The following is a 26,183-nucleotide window of genomic DNA, read 5'->3' on the forward strand; positions in this document are numbered from 1 at the left end:
GACTTAAAGAAATGTAAAGTGCTTTGGAGGACAAAGTGCTATGGGGTCATTATTCCGGGAACGCACACTGGAACAGCCACGTCTTCAAGCTCCTCCTGAAGACTGCCAGAGTTGGAGCCTGTCTGATGTCTTTAGGGAGTGAGTTCCAGAGTCGAGGGGCCACCACCGAAAAGGCCCTCTCTCTCAGATTCTGGTGCCCAGAATTGGACACAATGTTCCAGACCACATCTGGAATATTGTGTCCAATTCTGGGCACCACAATTCAAGAGAGATATTGACAAGCTGGAATGTGTCCAGAGGAGGGCGACTAAAATGATCAAGGCTCTGGAGAACAAGCCCTATGAGGAGCGGCTTAGGGAACTGGGCATGTTTAGCCTGAAGAAGAGAAGGCTGAGAGGAGATATGATAGCCATGTATAAATATGTGAGAGGAAGCCACAGGGAGGAGGGAGCAAGCTTGTTTTCTGCTTCCTTGGAGACTAGGACGCGGAGCAATGGCTTCAAACTACAAGAGAGGAGATTCCATCTGAACATTAGGAAGAACTTCCTGACTGTGAGAGCCGTTCAGCAGTGGAACTCTCTGCCCCAGAGTGTGGTGGAGGCTCCTTCTTTGGAAGCTTTTAAGCAGAGGCTGGATGGCCATTTGTCAGGGGTGATTTGAATGCAATATTCCTGCTTCTTGGCAGGGGGTTGGACTGGATGGCCCATGAGGTCCCTTGTGGCCAGCTGAAGCTAGTTTGGGAACTTGTAATGGTCACAAGAATGTGGCTTCTCAGCCAACCTCTGTCATCTCTTTTTTAAATAACTCCCTTTAATATAATAAAAGAAAAAATGCCAGGCATTGATGACTGCCAGCAGTATTGAACTCATTTGCTCCATTCTTCTTCTTAATGCAAGCAGTTATTATGGCAAGAGGAAGCGTATCAATGTGAGAAATAAATAAAACAATCTTTTAACTAGTGCACTTCTTGCAGCACTGTTTCCTGTTTCTGTGTGACCTACAATAAGAAGAGCATTTCAAACTTCTGTAAGAACTTTCCACTTCAGGTCTTGTCTTCCAGGAGAGGAAAGTAGTTCAGATTCTATTTCTTCTTTGTCTTATTATCAGTCATTCATATGGGAAAGGATATAGTCAAGGCTGCCAAATCGAATAAGCCTAGAAGGAAATGCTTTAAATATCTCAAGAGTTGTCAGAGAAAGAAGGGGGTAGACCTGTTCTCTGCTGTCTCTGGGGATAAATCTCATGATTGTTAAGTTCCAGGAGAGTCGATTTTGATTGAATGTCAGATGGAAGTTTTTGACAGCTGTTCAGGAATGGAACCAATGGGGCCTACTTCTCTGGACTTCTTCAAAAAGAGACTGGACAGTTCTATGTGGGTTGCTTTAAATGTAGATCCAGCATTGAGTAGGGAGGGTTGGACTCAATGGGCCATGCTTTTACTTACTTAGGTGATCCCTCGTTGTCCGAGTAGGATTGTCTTCCAAGATCGGTGTAATGGCGGTGGGTACGTAGGTGGAGCCCTATTCTTGATCTGCATCTTCTCCCGCAGTGAGGGCATTGGTTTCCAGGTGGAAGGCGGTCCTGGTCAGGGTTGCTTGATGCGCCCTCCTCTTGGCATGTTTCTCTCTTTTGCCCTCCATACGTGCCTCTTCAAATTCTGCAGCACTGCTGGTCACAGCTGACCTCCAGCTGGAGTGCTCAAGGGCCAGGGCTTCCCAGTTCTCAGTGTCTATGCCAGAGTTTTTAAAGTTGGCTTTGAGCCCATCTTTAAATCTCTTTTCCTGTCCACCGACATTCCGTTTTCCGTTCTTGAGTTCGGAGTAGAGCAACTGCTTTGGGAGACGGTGGTCGGGCATCCGGACAATGTGGCCGGTCCAGCGGAGTTGATGGCGGAGGACCATCGTTTCAGTGCTGGTGGTCTTTGCTTCTTCCAGCACGCTGACATTTGTCCACCTGTCTTCCCAAGAGATTTGCAGGATTTTTCAGAGGCAACGCTGATGGAATCGTTCTAGGAGTTGAATGTGACGTCTGTAGATAGTCCATGTCTCGCAGGCGTATAGCAGGGTTGGGAGGACAATAGCTTTATAAACAAGCACCTCGGTATCCCTACCAGTGTCCTGGTCCTCATGAGGACATGGCCCATGAGGATCCCTCCAACTCTAGGATTGTATGACTCTGATAGCTTCCCCAGTTCGGAAGAGGTAGGATAGGCAGAGTGAGAATTTGTTTATGTTGCTTCTGGAAAGTATTGTTTTTTTCAAATGATGGAAAATTTTCATGTCCACTGGGGTGGACCCTGGTTTAGGGGACATCATATGAATAATCAAGGCTAGCCTTTCTGGGTCACACTCAGAAAGAAAAAGCTGAGTTGGCCCAGGTAGCTAGAACTGCACAGTGTTGATGACTGAATGTTCGATACATCCCCAGGCCCTGGGATCACATTATAGACAGTAACAAACAGGAAGTTATGGTTTCCCATGTCACATAATCAGACACGACCTAGTACTGAAGGAACTAATCTAGCAATATAAGGACACGAATCATAATACTTTGTTTGCTCTTGTCTGTTTATGATTGATGACATGACGTGTATTGTTTAACTTTGAGTATTGTACCTACAGGCAGGTAAAGCCTGCCTTTCTTTCCTTTCTGATTTTAATGGTCAACCTAGTAAAAACAAAAGAGTTTAATCAACAATATCAGATTAGTATAAGAATAACACAATGAAGAGAAATCTGCTATATTAAGTAACTATGCAAAGGGATCGTGTAGCACTTTAAAAACTGAGAGAACAAAGCTTTCATAGACAATGTCTACTTCTCTCAGTGCATCCGAAGAAGGAGATTTAGTCTACACAAACTTAGGTTATTGACTTCATTCTTTCAGTTGGTCTCAAAGGTGTCTATGTTCTTTAAATAGACTAACTATGTATTACTAGGATGGAAGTTAGAAAATATGAATGGTTGGAACTGGCGCACTTCTGTCCTCTCTGACGTAGGATGATTTGAATGTAGTCTTCCGAATTTATTCTAGTACAATTCCAACTCAATCCTACTGTTAGATTGTTGCTTACTGGTTATGATGGCAAAGCAAAATTAAGCAAAGTGCTGGTAGAATAAGTGGTACAGCTTAACCTGGTGGCACAGCAGGTTAAACCGCTAAGCTGCAGAACTTACTGACCAAAAAATCGGCAGTTATGTCTGTGGAGCAAGGTAAGCTCCCATTGTTAATCCCAGCTTCTGCCAACCTAGCAGTTTGAAAACATGCAAAATGTGAGTAGATCAGTCGGCACCACTTCAGTGAGAAGGTAACGGCACTCCATGCAGTCATGCTGGTCACATGACCTAGGAGATGTCTATGGACAACGCCAGCTCTTTGGCTTAGAAATTGAGATAAGCATCACCTCCCAGAGTTGGACTCAACTAGACTTAATGTCAGTGGAAAACATCTGATGTAAAATAGTTAAGAACAGGCATGAGACAACAGGAAGTGAGAGAACTCTCCCCTTGGAAGGGAAATTAACTCCTGAAAGTGTTATTATAGGGAAAAGGTGTCTCCGCTGAAGCTTTATCACCAATCCTTACGTCCACAACTAGCCAATTTTTTCAAAATCCGATTATCACAGGGATAGAAAGTGAGGTGAAATCTGATCAGGGGGCACAGACAGCAAAATAAACACACCTATGCTATGCAAAGCTAGTGTGTGTGTTTGTATGTGACTGGAGTTACACTGAAATTTTATTTATTTATTTATTTATTTACTCCATTTATATACCGCTTTCTCAGCCCTTCGGGTGACTCAAAGCGGTTTACAGTAGCAAAAATTCAGTGCTCAACATAATAAAAACAATTAAAAACAATGGCATAAATATACAATCATTACAAAGTCAATACAACATAACTTGTTAGCGTCTCTTAGTTAGAATCAGGATCCAGTCTCATCATCCAGTCGTTCCATGTTCCTATATTTGTTACACTGCCTTTTCGAATGCCTGCTCGAACAACCAGGTCTTAACTTTCCTACGAAATGCTAACAAAGAAGGGGCCAATCTAATGTCTCTAGAAAGGGTGTTCCGTAGCCGAGGGGCCACCACTGAGAAGGCCCTGCCTCTTGTCCCCGCCAAAAGTATTTGTGACGCAGACAGGATCGAGAGCAGGGCCTCCCCAGACGATCTTAACGTCCTAGCTGGTTCATAGGAGGAGATGCGTTCGGACAGGTAGGTTGGGCCAGAACCATTTAGCTAACTCAGATCAATTGGACATGACAGGTCCAAGCTGAGAACTGTGCTCAAAAGCATCTCAGCTGTTTTTCATGTTGATGTCTTTCTTCCACAGACTCTTTCTCTTTTTCCACCCCGGATCCTGAAACTCTTGGAGTTTGCTGGATTTTCAGGAGACAAGGTATGTACATGTGTGTGTGTGTTTTGAGGCATCAGGATATGGTATGATACACTATATTTATCTTCTTTAGAGTCAAACCACTGGACCATACATCCCAATAATGTATACTTTCACTTGTGGCATCGACCCAAAACCTGAGATGGAAAAAATCTTTCTCAGCCTGTTTACCTAAGCTGGAGATGTTGTGGAGTCAGTAATTTTAATGCATTTATTATATTATCAATTATTTTAATGCACATGAGATTTAAAGAATTTCTCCTAGGGCTCAGGGCAAGTGACTTCCTTACATCCAGGTTAGAACCAAAAGAAACCTACAGGTGGGTAGGTCCAGTGTGACCTGTGCAGTTCCAGTATTTTAGAAGCATTAAGGAAACATGCAAACATCTTAGTGATGAATCTCTGATTCCACATAGAAGTTTTTTATGGGATGGGTGGGGGGCACCATTAGGTTAATGCCACATAGTTTCAGGTTATTTTGTGGTGGCAAAATGACTTGTTATGCCAGTAGAAGCAATGCTGTCAGTCCAGAATAGTTATCTAATTGACTGTGGTCTCTGCTTATGGAATTGCTATCTGCTAGTGGTTCTCAACCTTCCGAATGCCATGACCCCTTAATACAGTTCCTCATGTTGTGGTGACCCCAACCATAAAATTATTTTTGTTGCTACTTCATAACTATAATTTTGCTACCGTTATGAATTGTAATGTAAATATCTGATAAACAGAATTTATTTTCATTCACTGGATCAAATATGGCACCAATGCTCAAATTTGAATATTGGTGGAGTTGCGAGGGGATTGATTAAGTCATTGGACTGGATGGCCCATGAGGTCTCTTCCAACTCTTTGATTCTATTATTCTATGATTCTATGATTTGGGAGTTGTAGTTGCTGGGATTTATAGTTCACCTACAATCAAAGAGCATTCTGAACTCCACCAACGATGGAATTTAATCAGGCTTGGCACACACAACTCCCATGACCAACAGAAAATATTGGAAGGGTTTGGTGGACATTGACCTTGAGTTTTGGAGTTTAGTTCACCTACATCAAGAAAGCATTGTGGATTCAAACAATGATGGATCTGGACCAAACTTGGTACAAATACTCAATATGCCCAAATGTGAACACTAGTGGAGTTTGGGGAAAATAGACCTTGGCATGAGGGAGTTGTAGTTGCTCAGATTTATAGTTCACCTACAATCAAAGAGCGTTTTGAACCTCACCAACTATAGAAGTGGGTCAAACTTCCCACACAGAACCCCCATGCCTTGAAGGTACTTGCTCCAGCCTCCGCACCGAGCACGCCTGCTCTCCCCTCCCCACTTGGAGTCTCAGAAACAGCTGAGAGGCTGGCCAATCACATCGAAGGAGGACTTTTGGTGGGAGGATTCATCATCTGTTTCCAAAAAAGGAAGAGAAGGACAGGTGGAGAGATCTTCAATCTTCTTTGCCAAAGAGTTTCCTAAGATCACAAATATGTGTTTTCTTATGGTCTATGGTGACCCCTCTGAACCCACTCGTGACCCCCCCAGGAGTCCTGACCCCCAGGGGTCCTCCCAAAAGACCTATGATAGTCTTCTGGGATTGTGCCGGAGCAGGCTGAGTGTCAGCTGCATTAAGATCACTCTGACCAAAAGGTCATGAGTTCGAAGCCAGCCCGGGTTGGAGTGGGTTTCCAACCAATTATGTGTAGCCTGTTGACGACCTTTACAATCCGAAAGACAGTTGCATCTGTCAAGTAGGAAAATAAGGTACCACCTTAAAATGTGGGAAGGCTAAATTAACTGATTTATGAGGCCATAAAGAAAACTCCAGCAAAGCATTCCAGCGGGGAAGCATGCGGGGAATGCGGAAGTGCTTCATCAGCGTCGCATATGGACGATGAAAGCGACAGCTCCCCAGGCAGCCAGAAAAAGTTAAAAATAGCCTCTGTCTATGTCTGAATATGTTTATATGTCAAAACTGGCATTGAATGTTTGCCATATATGTGTACACTGTAATCCGCCCTGACTCCCCTGCGGGGTGAGAAGGGCAGAATAGAAAAGCTGTAAATAAATAAATTCTGCATGTTAGCCCTCGGAGGCATTGTTATGGAGCTGCAAATAAACAAAAAGGAAATGATGTTATGTCTTTTCTCAAAGGGTATCAGCTCTCCTCCAAAGAGTCAACTTTTGTAAACAGAATACAGATGAAGGGGATACCAGTCTGTACTTGTGCTTACTCAACCATTAAATATATAAACCCCAAGTAATGATTTCCTTTTCCCCTTCTCTATGCAGAGCATACTGGCAAATAAATGTTACTTCCCTTGCTCCCTTCCTTCCATCTCCTCTGGATACTCTTATTTATTTATTTTCCTTCCCTACTAGGAATATGGCCTGCGACAGCTGCACCAGGGGGCCACCACAAGCAACCTGAGGGCATTGCTTTGCACCATGCTGCTTCTCTGCTACTATACCTTCCTTACCTTCATCTTAGGTAAAAGCATGATAGTTCCTCCCCAATACTTTAGAGAGCAGGGTGGGACTGAGGGAGGACTCAGTAACATTGCAGGTGGAAGATCTGGGCTCCTTTCCTGTAGCTCTCTTCTAGCTTGAATAGGGTCAAGGTTTCTCCACAAGGGGATCATATGGGATCATCATCCACAACAGTTTCATCTCTGTTAATTTGCATCTATACAACTTATTCTTAGTATGGGAGTCAAGGAGAATGGGGAGGAAGTACTTAGAGAATTGTGGGAGAGGCTTTGGAAGGAAAAGGGGAGAGAGTTAGAGTCGAAAATTCTAATCCTTATACTTGTGGTTGAATGTGGGAAAGACAAAATGAGGGATGTAGTAAATCAGTGCAAGTTGAGAAGTTCTGAAGAAGCCGGTTTCGCTATCTGATCAAATCGGTGTGCTGTCCTTCAGCTAAAGAGCAAGCACTCCTTCTTTCTAGTGTGCAAGTTGTTGCGCTAAGCGTATTTCAGTCAGGTCCAGTTCAGAAGACATAAAGAATTGCATACAGGCAAGATTTAAAAAAAAAAACAGATTTTTTTTTGTTGTGTCAGGAGCATCCTGTTGTGAGAGAATTGGCCGTCTGCAAGGACGTTGCCCAGGGAACACCCGGATGATTTTGATGTTTTATGATCCTTGTGGGAGACTTCTCTCATGTCCCCGCATGAGGAGCTGGAGCTGATAGAGGGAGCTCATCCACCTCTCCCCGGATTTGAACCTGCGACCTGTCGGTCTTCAGTCCTGCCGGCACAGGGGTTTAACCCACTGCTCCACTGGGGGCTCCAAAAAAACAAAAAACAAAAAAACAGGTAACTTTACTCTTATCAGCAGAGTTAAACAAAAAAAACTTGCAGTGCTGCATACAGAATCAAACAGTGCAACAAACTTACATAGTCCTTGTAAGCAATGCAGAATAAGGCATCTTCATCTACATCCAAATGAGAGAGCAAAACAAATAGTTGAGCAAAATGCCAGAGTATAGGCTCCTCAGAGCAAAGCCTCTTAGCATAGAGCTAAACTGTATTCTGAAACACATACAGTTATACCCCACAGGTTGTGACTCAAACTTACTAGCTGACCTAGTTTAGCAGCTGCACATAATAATTAACAGCATTAGGTTTTCTTTAACACACGCACATACTTGGTCCTGTTACGACTTACTGTAACACAAATTACATGTAATATTACTAATTACTACTAAATACTAATATTACAATATAATGGTATAATACAATATAGTAATATATAATACTGATATTGTACTATACTAATAATATAATATATTGTATGTATATACATCTTGTAAGCTGCTCTGAGTCCCCTTTGGGTTGAGAAGGGCGGCATATAAATGTCGCAAATAATAAATAAATAGTATGAACAGTCTATCAAATTGGGAGGTGGAGTTAATACACCAGAGGAGAGAATCAGAAGCCAATATATTCTTAACAGATTAAAGAGCTGGGTCTAACCAAGAAAATGAATTTCACAAATCTTTGGCAAATAAATAAAATGTATAAGATGGGGGACAAAATAGTTAAGGGTAGAGATATCACACTGGCAATGAAGATCCACATAGTTAGAGCAGTGGTATTCGTCGTAGTAACATATGGATGTGAGAGCTGGACCATAAGGAAGGCTGAGTGAAGGAAGATAGATGCTTTTGAACTGTGGTGCTAGAGTAAAATTCTGAGAGTGCCTTTGACCACAAGATGATCAAACCAGTCCATACTCCAGGAAATAAAACCTGACTTCTCACTGGAGGGAAGGATAGTAGAGGCAAAGATGAAGTACTTTGGCCACATAGTGAGAAGACAGGATACCTTGGAGAAGAGAATGATGCTGGGGAAAATGGAAAGAAAAAAGAAGAGGGCCCAACCTAGGGCAAGATGGATGGATGGGATCCTTGAAGGGACTGGATTGACCTTGAAAGACCTGGGGTTGGCAGCGGCCGACAGGAAGCTCTGTTGTGGGTAAAAAACCTGTTTGACAATGGAATATGCTGCTTCAGGGTGTGATGGAGTCTTCTTCTCTATAGGTTTTAAAGTAAAGGCTGGATGGCCATCTGTTGGGGGTGCTTTGATTGTGCTTTTCCTGCATAGCAAGAGAGTTGTACTAGATGACCCTTGAGGTCTCCTCCAACTCTGATTCTATGATTCTATCTTTATGGATGGCTTTAAGGATTATTCAATTGTGTGCTTGAACTGTGCTATATAAATGATAACACTGTTCTACAAATTTTCAGTTTTTCTCAGTTGCGGAAACGAAATGTGCCGTTTCTTAATAAATTTAACATGCTGAATTCAAATATAATAATTAAATGTGTTAATTGGCTCTGGTTTTTATGCAACAGCTATTTCAATTTTCTCCACAATAGGTAATTCATTAATATTATGATAATCCACCTAACCTTACTGCATGTATATAAACCATGAATATTTACTAAATTTTAGTCAGATTATATTGCCAATAGTTTATACATGAGAAATATTTATTTAATTGGTCTATTGTTTATGTTTGTGCAGCAAGAAACTATATTAGTAGGCCTAATGCAGTTGAAAAGTCTGAAAGTTTAAATGTCGCTTTAATCATGACTTTAGTTTTTATCCTGTTTGCTTCTCTTGACTTTTCTTTTGTATTCAAGGAAAGGATTGTCTCTTACAATGCTCCAGCAGTAGTCTGACAGCATTGACGGAGTCCGTTTGCCTTGATATCTTTTTTCCATAGTGTTTTATTTATACACGTGCGAGGCATAACTACAGTAAAAAGAACAATGTAAAACGATGTTTAACGATACTGTCTCAGTCTTCAACTGACTGACCCTCACCGTTCAAAAGTCTGGCCTTATATAGGGCTTTCTGGCTTTTGCACACGGCACTAATATTGCATCATCAAACTTTCTAGAATATTCTAGAATCTTCCATAGTGTAAGTCGCAACATGCATTTTTTCAACCATACGTGATTGCTTATATCATAAAAACTAGAGCCAATATACATTTTAAATGTCATTTTCGTTTTCAGCACCCCAAAATCATAAAAGAACAACTATTTTCAGGCCCGCAACTTTTTCTCCGTTGAACAATGAAAATCCAAAAGATTTCTCCATAGCATGGAGGCAACAGGTTTTCAATGCAAGTTGGGAGTCAGTCTGTGTTCTAACTTGAGTGGATGAATTTCTGTGGTCGTTGACAGTTCAGATAAATGAGGAAGGCAATATTTTCAGGGCTTAACACAAAGATGTGACTTTTCGAAATGATGCCACCAGATTGTCTAAAGGGCAAAGGTGGGAATTGTGTAGCATTTCAGCTGTTTCTAGGTTGTAACTCACAGAAGTGGCACAGGTAGTGGTGAAGAATGATGAGATTTCAAGCAGTGGGGAAGGGGAAAACCTTTTAATCCAGCCAACACTTGCAATCTTCTTTGGTTTAGAGAAAAATGTAGTCTTTTGGGATGCACATTAACCTTCTCTCCCCTCCGTCCCCCTTGTTTCTGTCCTTCCCTCTCTCCAGGTATTGGTGAAGATGATTTTTCAGAGGCTGAAGCCCTGCTGAGTCCATATCTCTCCCGTTACCCTCAGGTAAAAGAGCTGGGAAAGGTGCATCTGCTGCATTATATTCTCCATGTGTTAATCACTGATAGGACTGCCTTCCTCATTCTCTCAAGAAGGAACAATTTGAATGTTCTTTTCATGCTTGGAATATTCAGAGGCTTCAGAAGGTGTGTGCCCATATGTACGAGGGTTGAATGATAAGTAATGCCTCCACTTTGGTAAGACCACAACAGATGGAAGTACTAGTATGCAGCAGGTACTGGCTTGTTCAGTAGACTCTCCTCTACAGTTCGATGTTGGCAGGAAGCCTTAGTATTTAATGGTTGTGTTGTTGAAGTGCAGAGTATGCAACCCTGTGCAGATGCTTGGTCAGTGTGACTTAAGCAACGTGTAGTCATTGAATTCTTAACAGCAGAAGGTGTCACCCTAAAGGAGATTCATCAGAGAATGCAAGCTGTTTATGGTGATTGTATTGATGGGCGTGGCCTTATGTAAGCTGTACCGCGTCCCCCTGGGGGAGATGGAGCGGGGTATAAATAAAGTATTATTATTATTATTATTATTTTGATGTGAGTACTGAGCATCGCTGAGTGAGTAAGTTTAAAGATGTTGAGGTGGGAACATCTGACTTGCGTGACAAACAAATGGTTGGACGTCCTGTGACAGCAACCACCGAGTTTCACAAGCAAAAGATTGACAGATTGATTCAGGAAGATCTTCATATTACTCAGAAAGAAATTTCAAGCATAATTGACATTTCACAAGAACGTGTGGGTCACATTATTGCTTTGCTTGGCTATCAGAAGATATGTGCACGATGGGTTATGGAAACAGTGTCGACTTCTTCCATGATGGCATCAGAAAACTTGTTCATCGTTGGCAGAACTGTATCCAATTGTCTGGTGATTATGTGGAAAAGTGAATAGTGGTAGTTCAAGAGCACATTCTAAGGATTATTTCTGTGTTTGATTTATTAAAATATTCCCATCCAAATCCAAGTAATGAAGGTGGAGGCATTACTTTTCATTCAACCCTCCAATGTGCATATGCTCTTACCTTCTTGGTCTGCATACTTATTGGGACAAAGTGCCAAAATGGATTATACCAATTTGACTGCCAGGAGGGGAGATCATATTTTTCACATTTTGTAAGCAGAAATCTAATATACTAGTGAGAGTGGAGCAGGCTGGAAATAACCTTTCTTCCTGATGTTTTATTCTTAAGAGGAGTTTTTCCCATATGAGAGCATTCAAATGTGGCTACCTGTGGTATGAAGTAGCCAGTTTTTCACTTCAAGACTCTACCACAAGACCTATATACATTGAGGGAGATGATTTGTTGAGATTTTCTTTCCTCGGCAGGAGGCTTAGAAGAAGTTCTAGTGTCCAGCCTTTCTGCCCCACCTGTAATTTCATGATGCAGATTTGGTATGCCTAATATGGTGTTTTTTTAAGAATTAGATAATATCTCATTGTTTTTTAGAATCTTTATAAAGCATTGAATTAGGCTATCCGACACGCTGTTGGGGAAAAAAACGACAACCAGATTTCACCACCCCTTGGTAGAGTCCCTGTTATGGATAGATGAATATGCCAGAGTTGAATTTCTCCCATCTTTGGTTCATTCCATTTCATGTTCCTCTTTTTAAAAAGTTTCCTTTTTTTTTTTTGATGCATTATAGCTAACACTGTACTCTCTGTGCTAATAAAAATGGCAACTTTTTAAAAATACAATGCGTAAATATAGGTTGCTGTGAGTTTTCCAGGCTGTATTGCCATGTTCCAGAAGCATTCTCTCCTGACGTTTTGCCCACATCTATGGCAGGCATCCTGAGAGGTTGTAGTCTGAAATGGTGGTTGAAGCCATTGAAATCCGCAAGCATGTGGGCAATTTCAACAGAAAGGAGGAAACAATGAACATGGATAAAATCTGGCTACTAGTTTTTTTTTTTAAAACCCTCTAAATCAGGACAGTAAATAAAGAGCAACTCTCAAAAATATTTTGATCTAGATATCTTCTCTTTCCATTTTATAGAGTGCCATTTTCTTGTTCTTTGCTGGGAGGATAGAGGAGATCAAAGGAAACATCAGTGAGGTGAGAGTCTTTCTCTAAGCAACAGAGGGAGGGAACTTTGGGAGTTAATATACAGTACTTTCCCACACCTTTGAGGCTGCTTATGCAGCTAGGCTCCTGTCACTTAATGATTTATGTCTTCCGTCCTGTTTACTTGGCTTGAGGCATGCTCCTGGAGCATTTTGTCCTTTCTTAAGCATTGTACATGTTATATCAAGAGCAGTGAGCTTTCTTCACCTATCTGGAACGTTGTGTTTGCATACTGAGAAACAAGCTGTTTAATTTTATACATGTACTTTATTTATTTATTTATTTACAGTATTTATATTCCGCCCTTCTCACCCCACAGGGGACTCAGGGCGAATTACAATGTACATATACATGGCAAACATTCAATGCCATAGACACACAACATATATAGAAGACACACAGAAGCTATTTAACATTCCAGCTTTTTTAATGAGGGTATTCTGGCCACCAGGGGAGCTGTCGCTTCACCGTCCATTTGTGACACTGATGAAGTATTTCCTCATTCTTTCCATGCTTGCTGGAGATTTTTTATGGCGTCATAAATTAGCCTCACTGCATAAGCAGTACCGAAATTTCCTACTTGACAGATGCAACTGTCTTTCGGGCTACAAAGGTCAAAGCTACACAAATTGGTCAGAAGCTCACTCCGACCTGGGCTGGCTTCGAACTCATGACCTTTTGGTCAGTAGTGATCTTACATGCAAATATATGCTGTGGAGAGATGCCTGAAAAGAAGCCTACCAAGAGCTCACAATATCTACATTTCCTACCATTCTACATTATCCAAATGTGTTTTGGATTACAGCTTCCATCACCCACAGCTAGCATGGCCTTGATTGTGTGGACCATCGGTGATGGGTAGTATAGCCCAACACATATTTAAGGAGCAAGCTGGATCCATATCCTCCCTCATCACTACTTTCTTCTTAGAACCCCATTCTCTCCATCTTATCCACCTCTTCATTTCTTTATACTAAGGTGGAGAAGGAGATAGACACGCCATCTTAAAATTTTTAAAAAACCAAGTCATAATGTGATGGTAATAAAACTTTGAATGGTCTTCTCAAATAATCACTTTGTTGGTTGCATTTTGAAGGAAAGCACAATGTGTTAAACCCTAGTGCCGGCAGGACTGCTGACTGACAGGTCAGTGGTTCAAATCCAGGGAGAGTGGGTTGAGCTCCCTCTATCAACTCCAGCTCCCCATGCGGGGACATGAGATGGTAAAATATCAAACATCCAGGCGTCCCCTGGGCAACGTTCTTGCATACAGCCAATTCTCTCACACCAGAAGCGACTTGCAGTTTCTCAAGTTGCCCTTGACACGAAAAAAAATGGCAAATTTTAATAATGTAATAGGCACTGTTGTTACCTTCCGGCATATACCTACTTTATGCATCTGAAATGGCTCTCTTTCATTAGATGTCATGCTATAATAAACCTGTTCACATTTAAGGTGCCACAGGGCTCTTGGTTGGTTTTGTTGCTTGAGAAGGATAGGTATAATATACATATAATATTTATAATATTATAATGTAATACAATATAATACTAGTAATAATAATTCAATATTATAATTATAATTATATATTTACATTACATGTAATATTACTAATAATATTACAATATAACGGTATTGTGCAATATAGTAATATATGCTGATATTGTACTATGCTAATAATATAATATATTGTATGAAAATATATATTGTAAGCCACTCTGAGTCCCCTTTGGGGTGAGAAGGGCGACATATAAATGCCGCAAATAAATAAATAAATAAATAATGTCTACTCATTCTCTGCATTCAAATAATGCTGCCATGGTGCACCAATAGCCACTGGGAAACTGATTAAGTGATATCTATAGCTTGATGGATTTCAGCAGCCATTCCCCGCTGATTGACACAAACATTTTATAGCAATAACAATTATTGAAAAGAGTAAAAAAAAAAAAAGAGCAGCACAGTTCTTAGTAACCTGGATTCTCTGTGCATCCCACTCTGCACTTCCATAAGAATCCTGCTTCCAGATGTTAGTCTCTACCTCAACCTGCTTCAGTCTTTCACCAGCCCTATTGATCTCTCCATCTCCATCTCTATCCAGGCCATTAAGAAGTTTGAGGAAGGCTGCTCGGTCCAGCAGGCTTGGAAGCAGTTTCACCACATGTGCTACTGGGAGCTGATGTGGTGCTTTGCATACAAAGGGATGTGGAAGATGGCCTACTTCTATGCAGATCTGCTGAGCAAGGAGAACCGCTGGTCCAAGGTGGGGAACATATTCACAACAGGTCAACGGACAACAGGTCTGAGGAGGCAGGTGTTGAGAAAGTGATAAACCAAAAGTCATTACCTGGAGAGATCAGAAAAGCCCCTACACTAGAAACGTTTAAAAAGAACCTTAAAACCTGGCTCTTTCGCTGCGCCTTTGGCGAGTAGGTGCACAATACGACCCTGTAGTTCCCTTCAACGTTTCTGTCACTGGGAAGTTTAGTTTTACAACTCTGTGTGTCTTTATGAGCTCCCTGCAAATAACTTGCTCCTATTTATATCTCATTAGAGTTTTTAAACATTTTATCCTGTACACGTGGCCTGCCCACTGTTACTGCGATTGTGTTTATTGTAATGTTATTTTGTTACAGTATTCATATGTTTTTAATGTAATTTTGATGATGTTGCTTGTTGTTTATGCTTCGGTTTTATTTTGCTGTAATATGATGTCCGGGCTTTGCCTCATGTAAGCCACTTCGAGTCCCCATTGGGGAGATGGTGGCGGGGCATAAATAATAATAATAATAATAATAATAATAATAATAATAATTATTATTATTATTATTATTAACCATGAATATGAAGGTTCTCTTTGAACCAGGCTCTATCCTAGAATATGAAGGACTTTCTCTGTTCAAAAGGAGCAAGAGATAACCTAAGCCAGTTTATACATTACTAGCTGTCCCCTGCTACGCGTTGCTGTGGCCCAGTCTGTTGATCTGGAAAATAAAGTAATGAGAAAGTGTTGGTTTCTAATATATGTAATTTCTTTATGCTTGTAGGTAAATAATATTTCTTGCTGTTTCTTTGTCAGTGTTGATGTGGAGAATGTCTGGTTTGCCTACTTGGGAACATGCAACATATCATAGTCCTTCTTTAAGGGTCTCTTTCAAATCTATGATACTATATCTTTGTGTGTGTGAATAATCTATCTATCTATATCTATGGCTGGATGGCTCTTTATCAGGAGGACTTTGATTACGTTTTCTTGCCCTGATGAAGGGAGTTGGATTGGATGGCCTTAAGTGTTTTCTGTTGGTCATGGGGGTTCTGTGTGGGAAGTTTGCCCTGATTCTGTTGTTCGTGGGGTTCAGAATGCTCTTTGATTGTAGGTGAACTGTGAATCCCAGTGACTACAACTCCCAAATGTTAAGGTCTATTTCCCCCAAACACCATCTGTGTTCATATTTTGGCATATTGAGTGCTTGTGCCAAGTTTGGTCCAGATCCATCATTGTTTGAGTCCAAAGTGCTCTCTGGTTGTAGGTTAACTACAACTCTCCATTTAAATGAACCTTTCAGAGCATGATATTAAACCATTACAAGTACTAACGTTACTTGTTATCATGTTGTTTTGAGGGTAACGTCAAAGCAATATTAGCTTTTTTAAAAAGGTATACAACAATATCAGGGAATATTGTAACCCTATTTTGATGCATAAGGAGTAATATTTGCACTTTACACCCAAAATGTTGGTGGCAAAGAAATTTCTGGTTGATTTGGGAGCCCAAATATCATATAAATGGATAGAGAGAGAGATAGACACACATAACACACACACACATACATAACTACATGTGTTTGTTTGTGTGCGTATTTATAGTATTTTAATTATGCTGAGAACATAGCTAAAAGTCAGCATGTTGGCAAGATGCTACCATACTAGTAATAAGTAACAACAGCAAACTATTGGAAGGAGTTATGTGTTACTTTTTCAAAATAACAATCTTAAATTCAGGTGCCTGTTCCCTCCCACAGGCAATGTACGTGTACATGAAAGCGGCCTTCCTTAGCATGCTGCCTCCAGAAGAGCCTCGACCTTTTGGGGAGGATGAAGTCGAGCTCTTTAGGTAAGAGATCTGCATACTTGTGAATTTTTGGGGACAGTATAAATGAAGAGCTTAGCCTGGAGAGGAAGAGCAAGGTGGAGCACTGGGACTGTGGTGTAGCTGGCTGGGAGTCAGCTGCATTAAGATCATTACTAACAAAAAAATCATGCGTTCGAAGCCAGCCCGGGTCAGAGTGAGCTCCTGACCAATTTGTGTAGCTTGCCGTTGACCTTTGTAGCCCGAAAGACAGTTGCATCTGTCAAGTAGGAAATTTAGGTACTGCTTATGCGGTGAGACTAATTTACGACGCCATAAAACATCTCCAGCAAGCATGGAAAGAATGAGGAAGTACTGGGTTGTTGTAAGTTTTTTCAGGCTATATGGCCATGTTCTAGAGGCATTCTCTCCTGACATTTCGCCTACATCTATGGCAAGCATAGCACCTCTCTACCTCTGAGGATGCTTGCCATAGATGCAGACGAAATGTCAGGAGAGAATGCCTCTAGAACATGGCCATATTGCCCGAAAAAACCTACAACAACCCAGTGATTCCGGCCATGAAAGCCTTCGACAATACAATGAGGAAGTGCTTCATCAGTGTCACAAATGGATGGTGAAGCGACAGCTTCCCTGATGGCCAGAATACCCTCATAAAAAAAAAAAGCCGGAATGTTAAATAACCTCTGTGTGTCTGTCTATATATGTTGTGTGTCTATGGCATTGAATGTTTGCCATGTATATGTACATTGTAATCCGCCCTGAGTCCCTTGCAGGGTGAGAAGGGTGGAATATAAATACTGTAAATAAATAAACATGTTCCAATTTTATGGGCACTGGAGCACTCCTGAACAAGTTTTTCAAGTGCTCTGCCAAAAAGGTTTGCTATGCCCCAGACATGTGTTACTGGAAGACTGAAGTGTGAATAATGGTTGCAACTGCAATTTGAATGATGGTCCTGACCCTATTTGGATTCTGTAGATGAGTCTTGAGGAGTCCAGATAAACTATATTAATGTCCTTCTTGGGGCACAAAGTCTCATTAGTTTCCAAGAGGCTTGTGTATATGTTGAAAGTGAAGCTCTCCAACTGTCTTTACCTTGCAGGCAAGTTTCTTCCTTCAAACAGAAGATTGCAGGAAAGTCTCCACCCACTGAGAAGTTTGCCATCCGCAAAGCAAGGCGCTACAAAACCAGCGAGTATGTCCCCTTGCCTGTGCCTGCCTTGGTAAGGATGGAAACAGGGATGTAACTCTGGCCCATAGGATAGTCTCTGTGGAAGAGTTGTCCTAGCCTTAAGCAAGAACCTCTCATGTCTGAATGACATATAGTCAGCTGCATTCACTACCATTTGTGTCTATTCAGTTGCATGCTAGAAATATGTGAATGAATGAATCTTATTGCAGAGATGAGAAAAGGCGTTAACATAGTTCGGCCTTGCAGAGTCAGGGTTTTACTCCTTGATGTATAGTAGCATTTTCTCTTCCCCAATGATTATCATCAATATGATTCCCTTTCTTTGCTTCCTCCACCCCAGGAGATGATGTATATGTGGAATGGATTCACAGTCCTGGGCAAGCGGAAGGAACTTCTAGAAGGGACTCTGGAAACCTTGTTAGAGGCTGAGAAGCGACTACAGGAGGCACCAGGTAACAGGCTGGTTACATAGACATTACAAAGGAGGAGGGCAGGGGACACATGCACAGACTAAATGAATCCCCAGAACAACTTTTTGCTATGCCCTCCTTCTCCCTCCCACAAGTGACATGTGCTGCTATCTGTTCAGAAGAGCGGATGGGTTGTGAAGCCCAAACAGACAGAGATCAAAACCATTGATAAAAGTCTTGGAAATATATTTCCTAGCCAAGCCCCTCTTGATTTTCAAGTGCCTGGCTGAGACAGCAGTCATAATTTGAGAGGGGTGCCTCTGCATCTTTAAGACCGAAAAACCCAATTTCTTAATAATAGTAATAATAATAATAATAATAATAATAATAATAATAATAATAATATACACTTTATTTATACCCTGCCACCATCTCCCCAATGAGGACTCAGAGCAGCTTACATGGGGCCAAGCCCGGACAACATATTACAACAGAATAAAACCAGAGCATAGACAATAAACAACACCATCAAATTACATCAAGGAAAAGATAACACACACTAACTATTAAATATATTCATATTAGAACAGCATTATAACTCAGATTCCTTCAGCTCTGGATATAAGATCTGGAATTTTTTTGTATAAGTTCTGCAGATTCTTCCTCACAACCACCTTTGGGGCTTGTTATGAACAGGCAGGAAGTTCATATGAAGAGAGACATCCTTGCTTCACCTTTTACCTGCAACATTGAAACAGAAATGATGGGAGCCATCATTGGACTCCTACTCTCATCATCCCAGTTTATTTTATTTATTGTCTCAGGAGCGAACCAAATAATAATAAATAATAAACTTTATTTATATCCCACCACCATCTCCCCCAACGGGGACTCGGGGCGGCTTACATGAGGCCAATGCAATACAGTTGTGTTGTATTAAAAACAAACAAACAAAACACAAAGTTTGCAGGCTTGATATTCTGTTAAATGTCCTTTGACCAGTAGCTGGCCACTTGGAGTCCCTCTGGTGTGGCTGCAAGAAGGTCCTCCCTTGTGCATGTGGAAGGGCTCAAGTTGCATTGCAGTAAGTGGTCTGTGGTGTGCTCCTCTTCACACTCGCATGTCGTGGATTCCACTTTGTAGCCCCATTTCTTACGGTTGGCTCTGCATCTTGTGGTTTCAGAGCGCAGTCTGTTCAGTGCCTTCCAAGTCGCCCAGTTTTCTGTGTGCACAGGAGGGAGTCTCTCATTTGGTATCAGCCATTGATTGAGTTTCTGGGTTTCAGCCTGCCACTTTTGGACTCTCGCTTGCTGAGGTATTCCAGCGAGTGTCTCTTTAAACCTTAGAAAACTATTTCTTGATTTACGTCGTTGGCGTGCTGGCTGATACCCAAATGGGGTGGGCCGGAGATGTCACTGCTTTGTTCCTTTCAATATTGGTTGCTATTCCCCGGCGAATGTCAGGTGGTGTGATACCGGCTAAACAGTGTAATTTCTCCAGTAAGGGGGGGGGGGAGCAGACACCCCGTGATAATGCAGCATGTCTCATTATGAGCCACATCCAAATGAGAGTTGAAAAGGCACTGGTTTTCCTATTCAGGTTTATAACAAGACAGCAATTACTACATCAGTGATATGGCCCATGCTGTAAGTGGCAATGTAGTAAGGCAATATCTGTTTCATTTGGTTCACCTCTCCCTTGTGCTCTTTTTCCCCCCTTCCCCATTCCCACAATACCCTCAGCCAGTGAGTACCAGGTAGATGACCAGTGTTTGGTGCTGCTCCTCAAAGGCCTGGTGCTCAAGCATTTACACAGTTCGGCTGAGGCTGAGGCCTGCTTCAGTGCTGTCCATGGCAGGTGAGCTATTCTTTCTTTCTTGGGAAGGAGATATTGGGGTTGGGGAGAAAAATGTGGGGTTATCCAACTTTCTGTAATGTTTACCCACTGAAAATATGAAAGTGACAAAGGTACAGAGATGATGTTGAAGAAGAGCAAAAAAGCACCATAAGAATTTGTCATTCCTCTATTTACTTACCTTTTCAATTCCATAAAGGGATTATATCTAGGATTGTAAGAAGGAAAACTGGAAATGACTGTTCCTTCAATAATTGTGCAGAAGAGGACATTTCAGCAAGTTTTGCTTGTCAAGCAATTGACAAGCCAACACGCATTTTGATGCCTCACATGTTAGCTCTGGTTCTGGGTATAACAGACATGCTGATTCCAAAAATGGCACCAGTTTCCTCCTATCAGCTCTAGTTTTTTTGAGATGCAGAACATATACCATCTACCAGTTGCACACCCATAGAAAATCATGATAACCATTCCTAAGAAACTAGAGCTGATGTGGTCTATCTAACGCCATTTTATGAAACAGCGCCCCAAATAACCTCAGGAACAGGCCTTAAAACCATTTTGATGATTGCCGCAAAGTTTTTGAACCAGTGCTGCTAAAATCTCTCAAGCTATAGAAATCACTTAATCGAATTTCCAATGGTTGTACCATGGCAGCATTATTTGAATGCAGAGAATGAGTAGGCATTGCATACATGTTCTTCTGAAACCAACCAAGAGCCCTCTGGCACCTTAAATCTGAATAGGTTTATTATAGCAAGACATTTAAAACCAAGACACCACAAATATTTTTGTTGGGGTGTGTGTTGTTGTTTATTCATTCGGTCACTTCCGACTCTTCATGGCCTCATGGACCAGCCCATGCCAGAGCTCCCTGTCGGCAATCAAGGTCGAGCCAGCTGTGTAATCTATACCTAATGAAATATCCATTTCTGTGAAACCATTGAAGGTGCAGGAAGACTTTCCAGTTCTGGCAGTCCATATTAAATCCCTAATCACTTAAGTCAGGGCTATTTTGCATTATGGAGAAAACATCTACTCCCTGATATTCAGCACTTGGTTCAGTGTGGTCTGGAAACCACTGCTTTATAAAATTATTTATGTACTTTGCTGTCAACTTATGTTCTCCTTCTTGCAATCCAAATAAGATTCCTATATGTATTCCACCCCATAATTAGCCTCTACCCCAAGTCTTATTTTAACTACATTTCCAATGTGAAGGCCAGTAGGCCTTGAAGCAAAAAGCAGTCTTCCTTTGTCTTTATGCCTCATTATCTGCCTACAGTGAGAAACGGATCCGGTATGATCACTATTTGGTGCCCAATGCACTCTTGGAATTGAGCTTGTTGTGTGTGTCCCAAGGCCGGAATGAGGAAGCTGTGCAGCTGCTCCGTAGGGCCAAGTAAGTGAACAGTACACCGATTTCATGATGCTGTGAAAGCAGTGCAATTTATGCAACTCAGGAGTGTACACGTTGAGTATTCCTTATCTGAAAAGTTTAGGACCAGAAGTGTTTGGTATTAATCCCCCCCCCCCCCCCCCGGATTTTGGAATACCTGTATTTGCATATACGTCAATAATGTGATATCTTGGAGATGGATCCAAGTCCAAATACAAAATTCATTTATGCACTTAGCCTGAGAATAACTTTATACAATATTAATAATAGGGGGACTAGAAGTTTAGATATAGTAAACAAATCTTTTGAATCATGTACGCTTTTATTCTGATTTACCTATGGGGATTCTCTAGCATTCTATTTTTGGAGCAATACAAGCCCCATTAGGAAATGATCTTCTGTATGCAAGCAAAACTTTGAACAGTTCTGTAAAGCCAAATTGAGTATACCTTGTATTCTACCTAATAAAAGACATGCAGAGTTGCTCAGTTTGTAAATTTTCTGCAGGTGCATGACTTTGATTTTCTTGGAGCGCTGCCAAGATTACTTTAATCCAAGTTTTGATGTTGTTGTTAGGTTTTTTTTAGTTGAGAATTTAGTACATATTGTGCTGAGATTTGTGTGTGTGCAATGTGACAGCTATTCAGTGCTTCTCTCAACAGGAACCACTACAAGAACTACTCAATGGAGTCACGGACCTTGTTCAGGATTCATGCCGTATTGTCCAAACTCAAGGCTGGCCAGGAAGAAAATGGTGCAGATGGAGCCAGCCCTTCCTAGGAACGAAAGAGGCACTGCTGTGGTTCTTATGAGTATCTGGACCAAAGAGACAATCTGCCAAAGTACAGGGGCTTGGGATGCTGTCTCCTTTCAAGAGTGGATCCACTTGGTATTGTCATCTGTTGTGCCACTTGGCTATCAGTCTGCTGTTTGATACTTGGTATATGGGAAAGGATGTTTTTTACCTATTTGGATTTCTGCTCTCAAAACCAGGGAGCAGCTGGGGAAATATTGCTTGGTAATTAATGAAGTTGAAAGGAGCTGTCTGTCTTCATTAATCAATTTCCTCTCTCAGGGTCCTACAAATGAGGGCTAAGTCCTCTTCCGTTCTCATGATGGGAATAGACCGAAGACACAGTGCCCCGTATGTCCTTTTTGGGGTTTTCTCTTTAGTATTTGTTAGCCATTCTATTTTGTCTTCTTGTCTGCTTCTTTGCTCAAGAAATCCCTCACTACAAGGTCGTCCTTCATATCGCATTGGTCTTGAACTCAGAGTGCCAATAACTTAGAAATGACTCTCAGCTTTGACTGGAAATTGTGTTTATCTCAAGTACTGGTGACTCTACTCTCTGCTGTGGCCTTCTCTTTTTGAAAAGTGTAGAGGCTTGCTTCTTTTTAAAGAGTTCAGCACTCATGTAAAAGACAGTGTTTTCATGTGTCAGAAAAAACAAGCTGTTTACTAGCCCTTAAAAGTTTACAGACATACTCTTAAAGCAGAAAACAACTGATTGTCATTGCACGCATAGACAGATTAATAGTTTAAAGACTTTCAGAATTATTATTTTTTGTCGTGTCAGGAGCGACTTGAGAAACTTGAGAGAATTGGCCGTCTGCAAGGACGTTGCCCAGGGGTGCCTGGATGATTTGATGTTTTTATCATCCTTGTGGAAGGCTTCTCTTATGTCCCCGCATGAGGAGCTGGAGCTGACAGAGGGAGCTCATCCGTGCTCTCCCCGGATTCGAACCTGCAACCTGTCGGTCTTCAGTCTTGCCAGCACAGGGATTTAACCCACTGTGCGACCGGAGACTTTCAGAATGAATGTCCTGAAATAATAACAGCTAGGCCGCTACAGAAACAAGAAGCTAAGTATGGATTGACTTCTTCCGTCATTTTAATGAAGACTCAGCACTTGTTGTGTGTACAGAACATCCAAAAACTACTGGTGGACTTCCCTGTTGTATACCTTTCAGTCAGTTTATTGCATCAGCCTCTTGGAGCGAGTTTCACCAGGGAATTCAAATACTATGTATGCATATTTGATCTGTGTTAGATAGTAGCTCTCCTGCAGATCTTGTGCATACTTTAGCAATGACTTGCTATGTATTTTTCTCAGGGGTGCTGATTAAAGAGGTACTGAAACCTGTGTCCGAGCCTGAATTGGCTCCATGCAATTTTAGCACTGCTAGTTTTAAAAGCACTTAGGTTGTAAATTATGTTATAAAGTAGCATGCATGGTAGCAGAGCAGAACGGCATGAAAGGGACAACTTCAACCCCCCCCCCCCCCCGGTTGTTCAGTCTCTGCACTCTTGTGAAGTCTGATCCTGCCTCTCCCTTGTTAAAAATGTCTTCTAGAATGTCCCTTGTTATGGAAGGTTCTGCAATTCCTTTTTCTTGCTGCTTTCATTTGCTTTTTTTCTCTTCCCCTGCCCTTGGCTGTAGCCTGTTGCTTTCCAATATTTTCAGGGAGCAAGTTAAATCGTTCACTCAACTGGCACTTTTCCCATTGCAGCGGCACTTCACCTATAGGCCTTTTGGTTGTGAGACAGATGAAGATGGAGAGAGGCTCCAAGACAAGATAAGGATGGATTGCCTTTGACTCATGACCATTGTAGCTTGCTAACACAAGTCTTTTTCTCTGTGTGAAATGTGCAACCTGTCTCCTCACTGCAACGTTTAAAGGATTTTGAAGTACTTTGAATTGTTTACTTTTTGCGAATCCATGGGAACCCATTCACAAATGTCTCCCCAATGAAAGTCCCTCTGATTTCTCGCATCTACAGTCTGATGCATCTAAAAGCCCATTTCCAATGAATAAATAACATTCATGCAGTAATTCATGGTAATTTGGAACATACAATTCAATAAAGGGAGCTCTGACACAACTTGGAACAGGACAAGGCTAGCTCTGATACATATAAAATATTGCAGCACCATACGTTTTATTTGTCACACGATATACTGTTCCAGTCATTACTGGGCTGAAAGTTCATGTCCAATTTTAGACATTAAACTGACACAAGTTTTGCTGTTTTGGCTGCAAGAGACAACACAAGTTTATTGCAGTGGCATCTAGACTATTCTGCTAAATGTGCATCTTGTTATAAATACGAAGGGTATTTTTTAAGTAAGGTCCGTTTGAACATAAGTACACAACGAAAGTTTATTTCAAAAAAGTAAATTTATTTTCAGAAAGTACATAATTCACTCTATTTTTTGACATAGTTGCCAAGTTTGTTCAAACACTTATCATACCTCTGAACCAATTTTAAAATACCCTCTTCATAAAAACTTGCCGCCTGCTCTGATAACCGAGTTCACTGTAATCAAAAAAGGGTGATCGGAGCGGTCCTCATCATGGACATTGTCACGGCCATCTTTGAATTGTTGTACCCACTTACGCACTTTGCTTTCACTCATAACAGTATCACCGTACACTTCACAAATCTGTCGATGAATTTCTGCAGCAGGCAGGTTCCTTGCTGACAAAAACCGTATCACTGAGCGAACCTCACATGCGGAGCGTGAGTTGATAGTCTTAAACATCTTTAAAGCACAGAACAGAACCGTACAGGTTAGCTACAGAGCGGAAACTGAGCACAGTTGTTCCCGACGCATGCCGGTACAGGACACACGTGCTCGTTTCGGTATGCGCGCGATCTACTAGTGTCTACAACAAAATGGACCTTACTTTAAAAATACCCCTCGTACAAATGTACCGCAAGAGAGATTCTGGCAAGGAGACGCATGCAAACAGTGTCACCCTTGTGAGAATGTCTGAATAGGTATTAAGTTAGCAGTAAGTTGTGTGAAAGACAGGATAATGTGAAGAACAAATCCATTTAAATAAAATCAACTCTACCTCACAGGGATAGACTGCTAATACAGAGACAGACCCAGCCTTACCTTAGCTGTTTTCTGCCTTATATAGGTTCTGTAGGACCTGCCTTGTATAGAACTCCTAACTGCTTTTAATTTAATCCCCATGCATGTATTTCTATGCCTTCTCTTTGTAGACAGTTTCATGAACTGTAACTTGGCCCAGAAAGTGCCTCTTTCCCCTGCTCCAAGCCATTCATAGAGTCAATAATAAAGTCCCACTGGAACATAGTTCTGAACTACTCCAAAAAGATCAATTCAGGGCTTCTAACTGGGCGCCTACATAATGTTTATTGGGAGGGAGAGGGAATAGAAGGTTTTGCTGCTCATAAGTGTTGTTTTCATGACAAAAAAATGTCCCACCTTTCAACAGCTACATGTAAATTGCAGTAAACCACCACTATTTGTATATTATTATATGTATTGTGGGAGAAGATCCTGGATTATGGATCAATCATTCTTTTGTGTATTTGAGCAGATTGTTTTGCAAAGTGAGATAAAGGAGTTGTCACATAATGAAAGTGATAACACCACCTAGTTATCTTTTAGGGTTTTAGGTATCCCCTCCCTCTGGTGCAAGCTGATTGTTAAACTCTTGCATACGGTTATATTGCAAACCGAATTGCATTTCCTGCCAATTTAGCAAAGACCAGCTCTCTGCTATAGGTTTAAAGCTTGAGTGCATCTCAGATAACAACAGATAAATATAAAACACTATGGCTACTGCCACCAAAAAAAGAATCAAGGGTACTAGCTAAAAAAAATTCAGGAACTGAGTTATAATTTTTGTCGTTTAGCTTTTGAAA

At 41.3% G+C, this 26,183-nt stretch overlaps 1 protein-coding gene across 1 annotated transcript in view; it reads left to right on the top strand.

Annotated features, from left to right (window-relative positions):
• TTC39A (tetratricopeptide repeat domain 39A) overlaps positions 1-24,193 on the top strand; it is a 60,261-nt gene extending 36,068 nt beyond the window's left edge. Inside the window, exons 8-18 of the mRNA XM_060763588.2 lie at positions 4,336-4,401; positions 6,774-6,882; positions 10,407-10,474; positions 12,482-12,541; positions 14,653-14,814; positions 16,574-16,665; positions 17,747-17,867; positions 18,177-18,288; positions 19,989-20,103; positions 21,386-21,502; positions 22,162-24,193. Coding sequence (XP_060619571.2) covers positions 4,336-4,401; positions 6,774-6,882; positions 10,407-10,474; positions 12,482-12,541; positions 14,653-14,814; positions 16,574-16,665; positions 17,747-17,867; positions 18,177-18,288; positions 19,989-20,103; positions 21,386-21,502; positions 22,162-22,279 — 1,140 coding nt within the window. The 3' untranslated portion in view covers positions 22,280-24,193. The remainder of the gene's footprint in view (positions 1-4,335; positions 4,402-6,773; positions 6,883-10,406; positions 10,475-12,481; positions 12,542-14,652; positions 14,815-16,573; positions 16,666-17,746; positions 17,868-18,176; positions 18,289-19,988; positions 20,104-21,385; positions 21,503-22,161) is intronic.
• The last annotated feature ends 1,990 nt before the right edge of the window (positions 24,194-26,183 follow it).

Source organism: Anolis sagrei, chromosome 2, assembly GCF_037176765.1.
Source record: "Anolis sagrei isolate rAnoSag1 chromosome 2, rAnoSag1.mat, whole genome shotgun sequence".
Lineage (NCBI taxonomy): Eukaryota > Metazoa > Chordata > Lepidosauria > Squamata > Dactyloidae > Anolis > Anolis sagrei.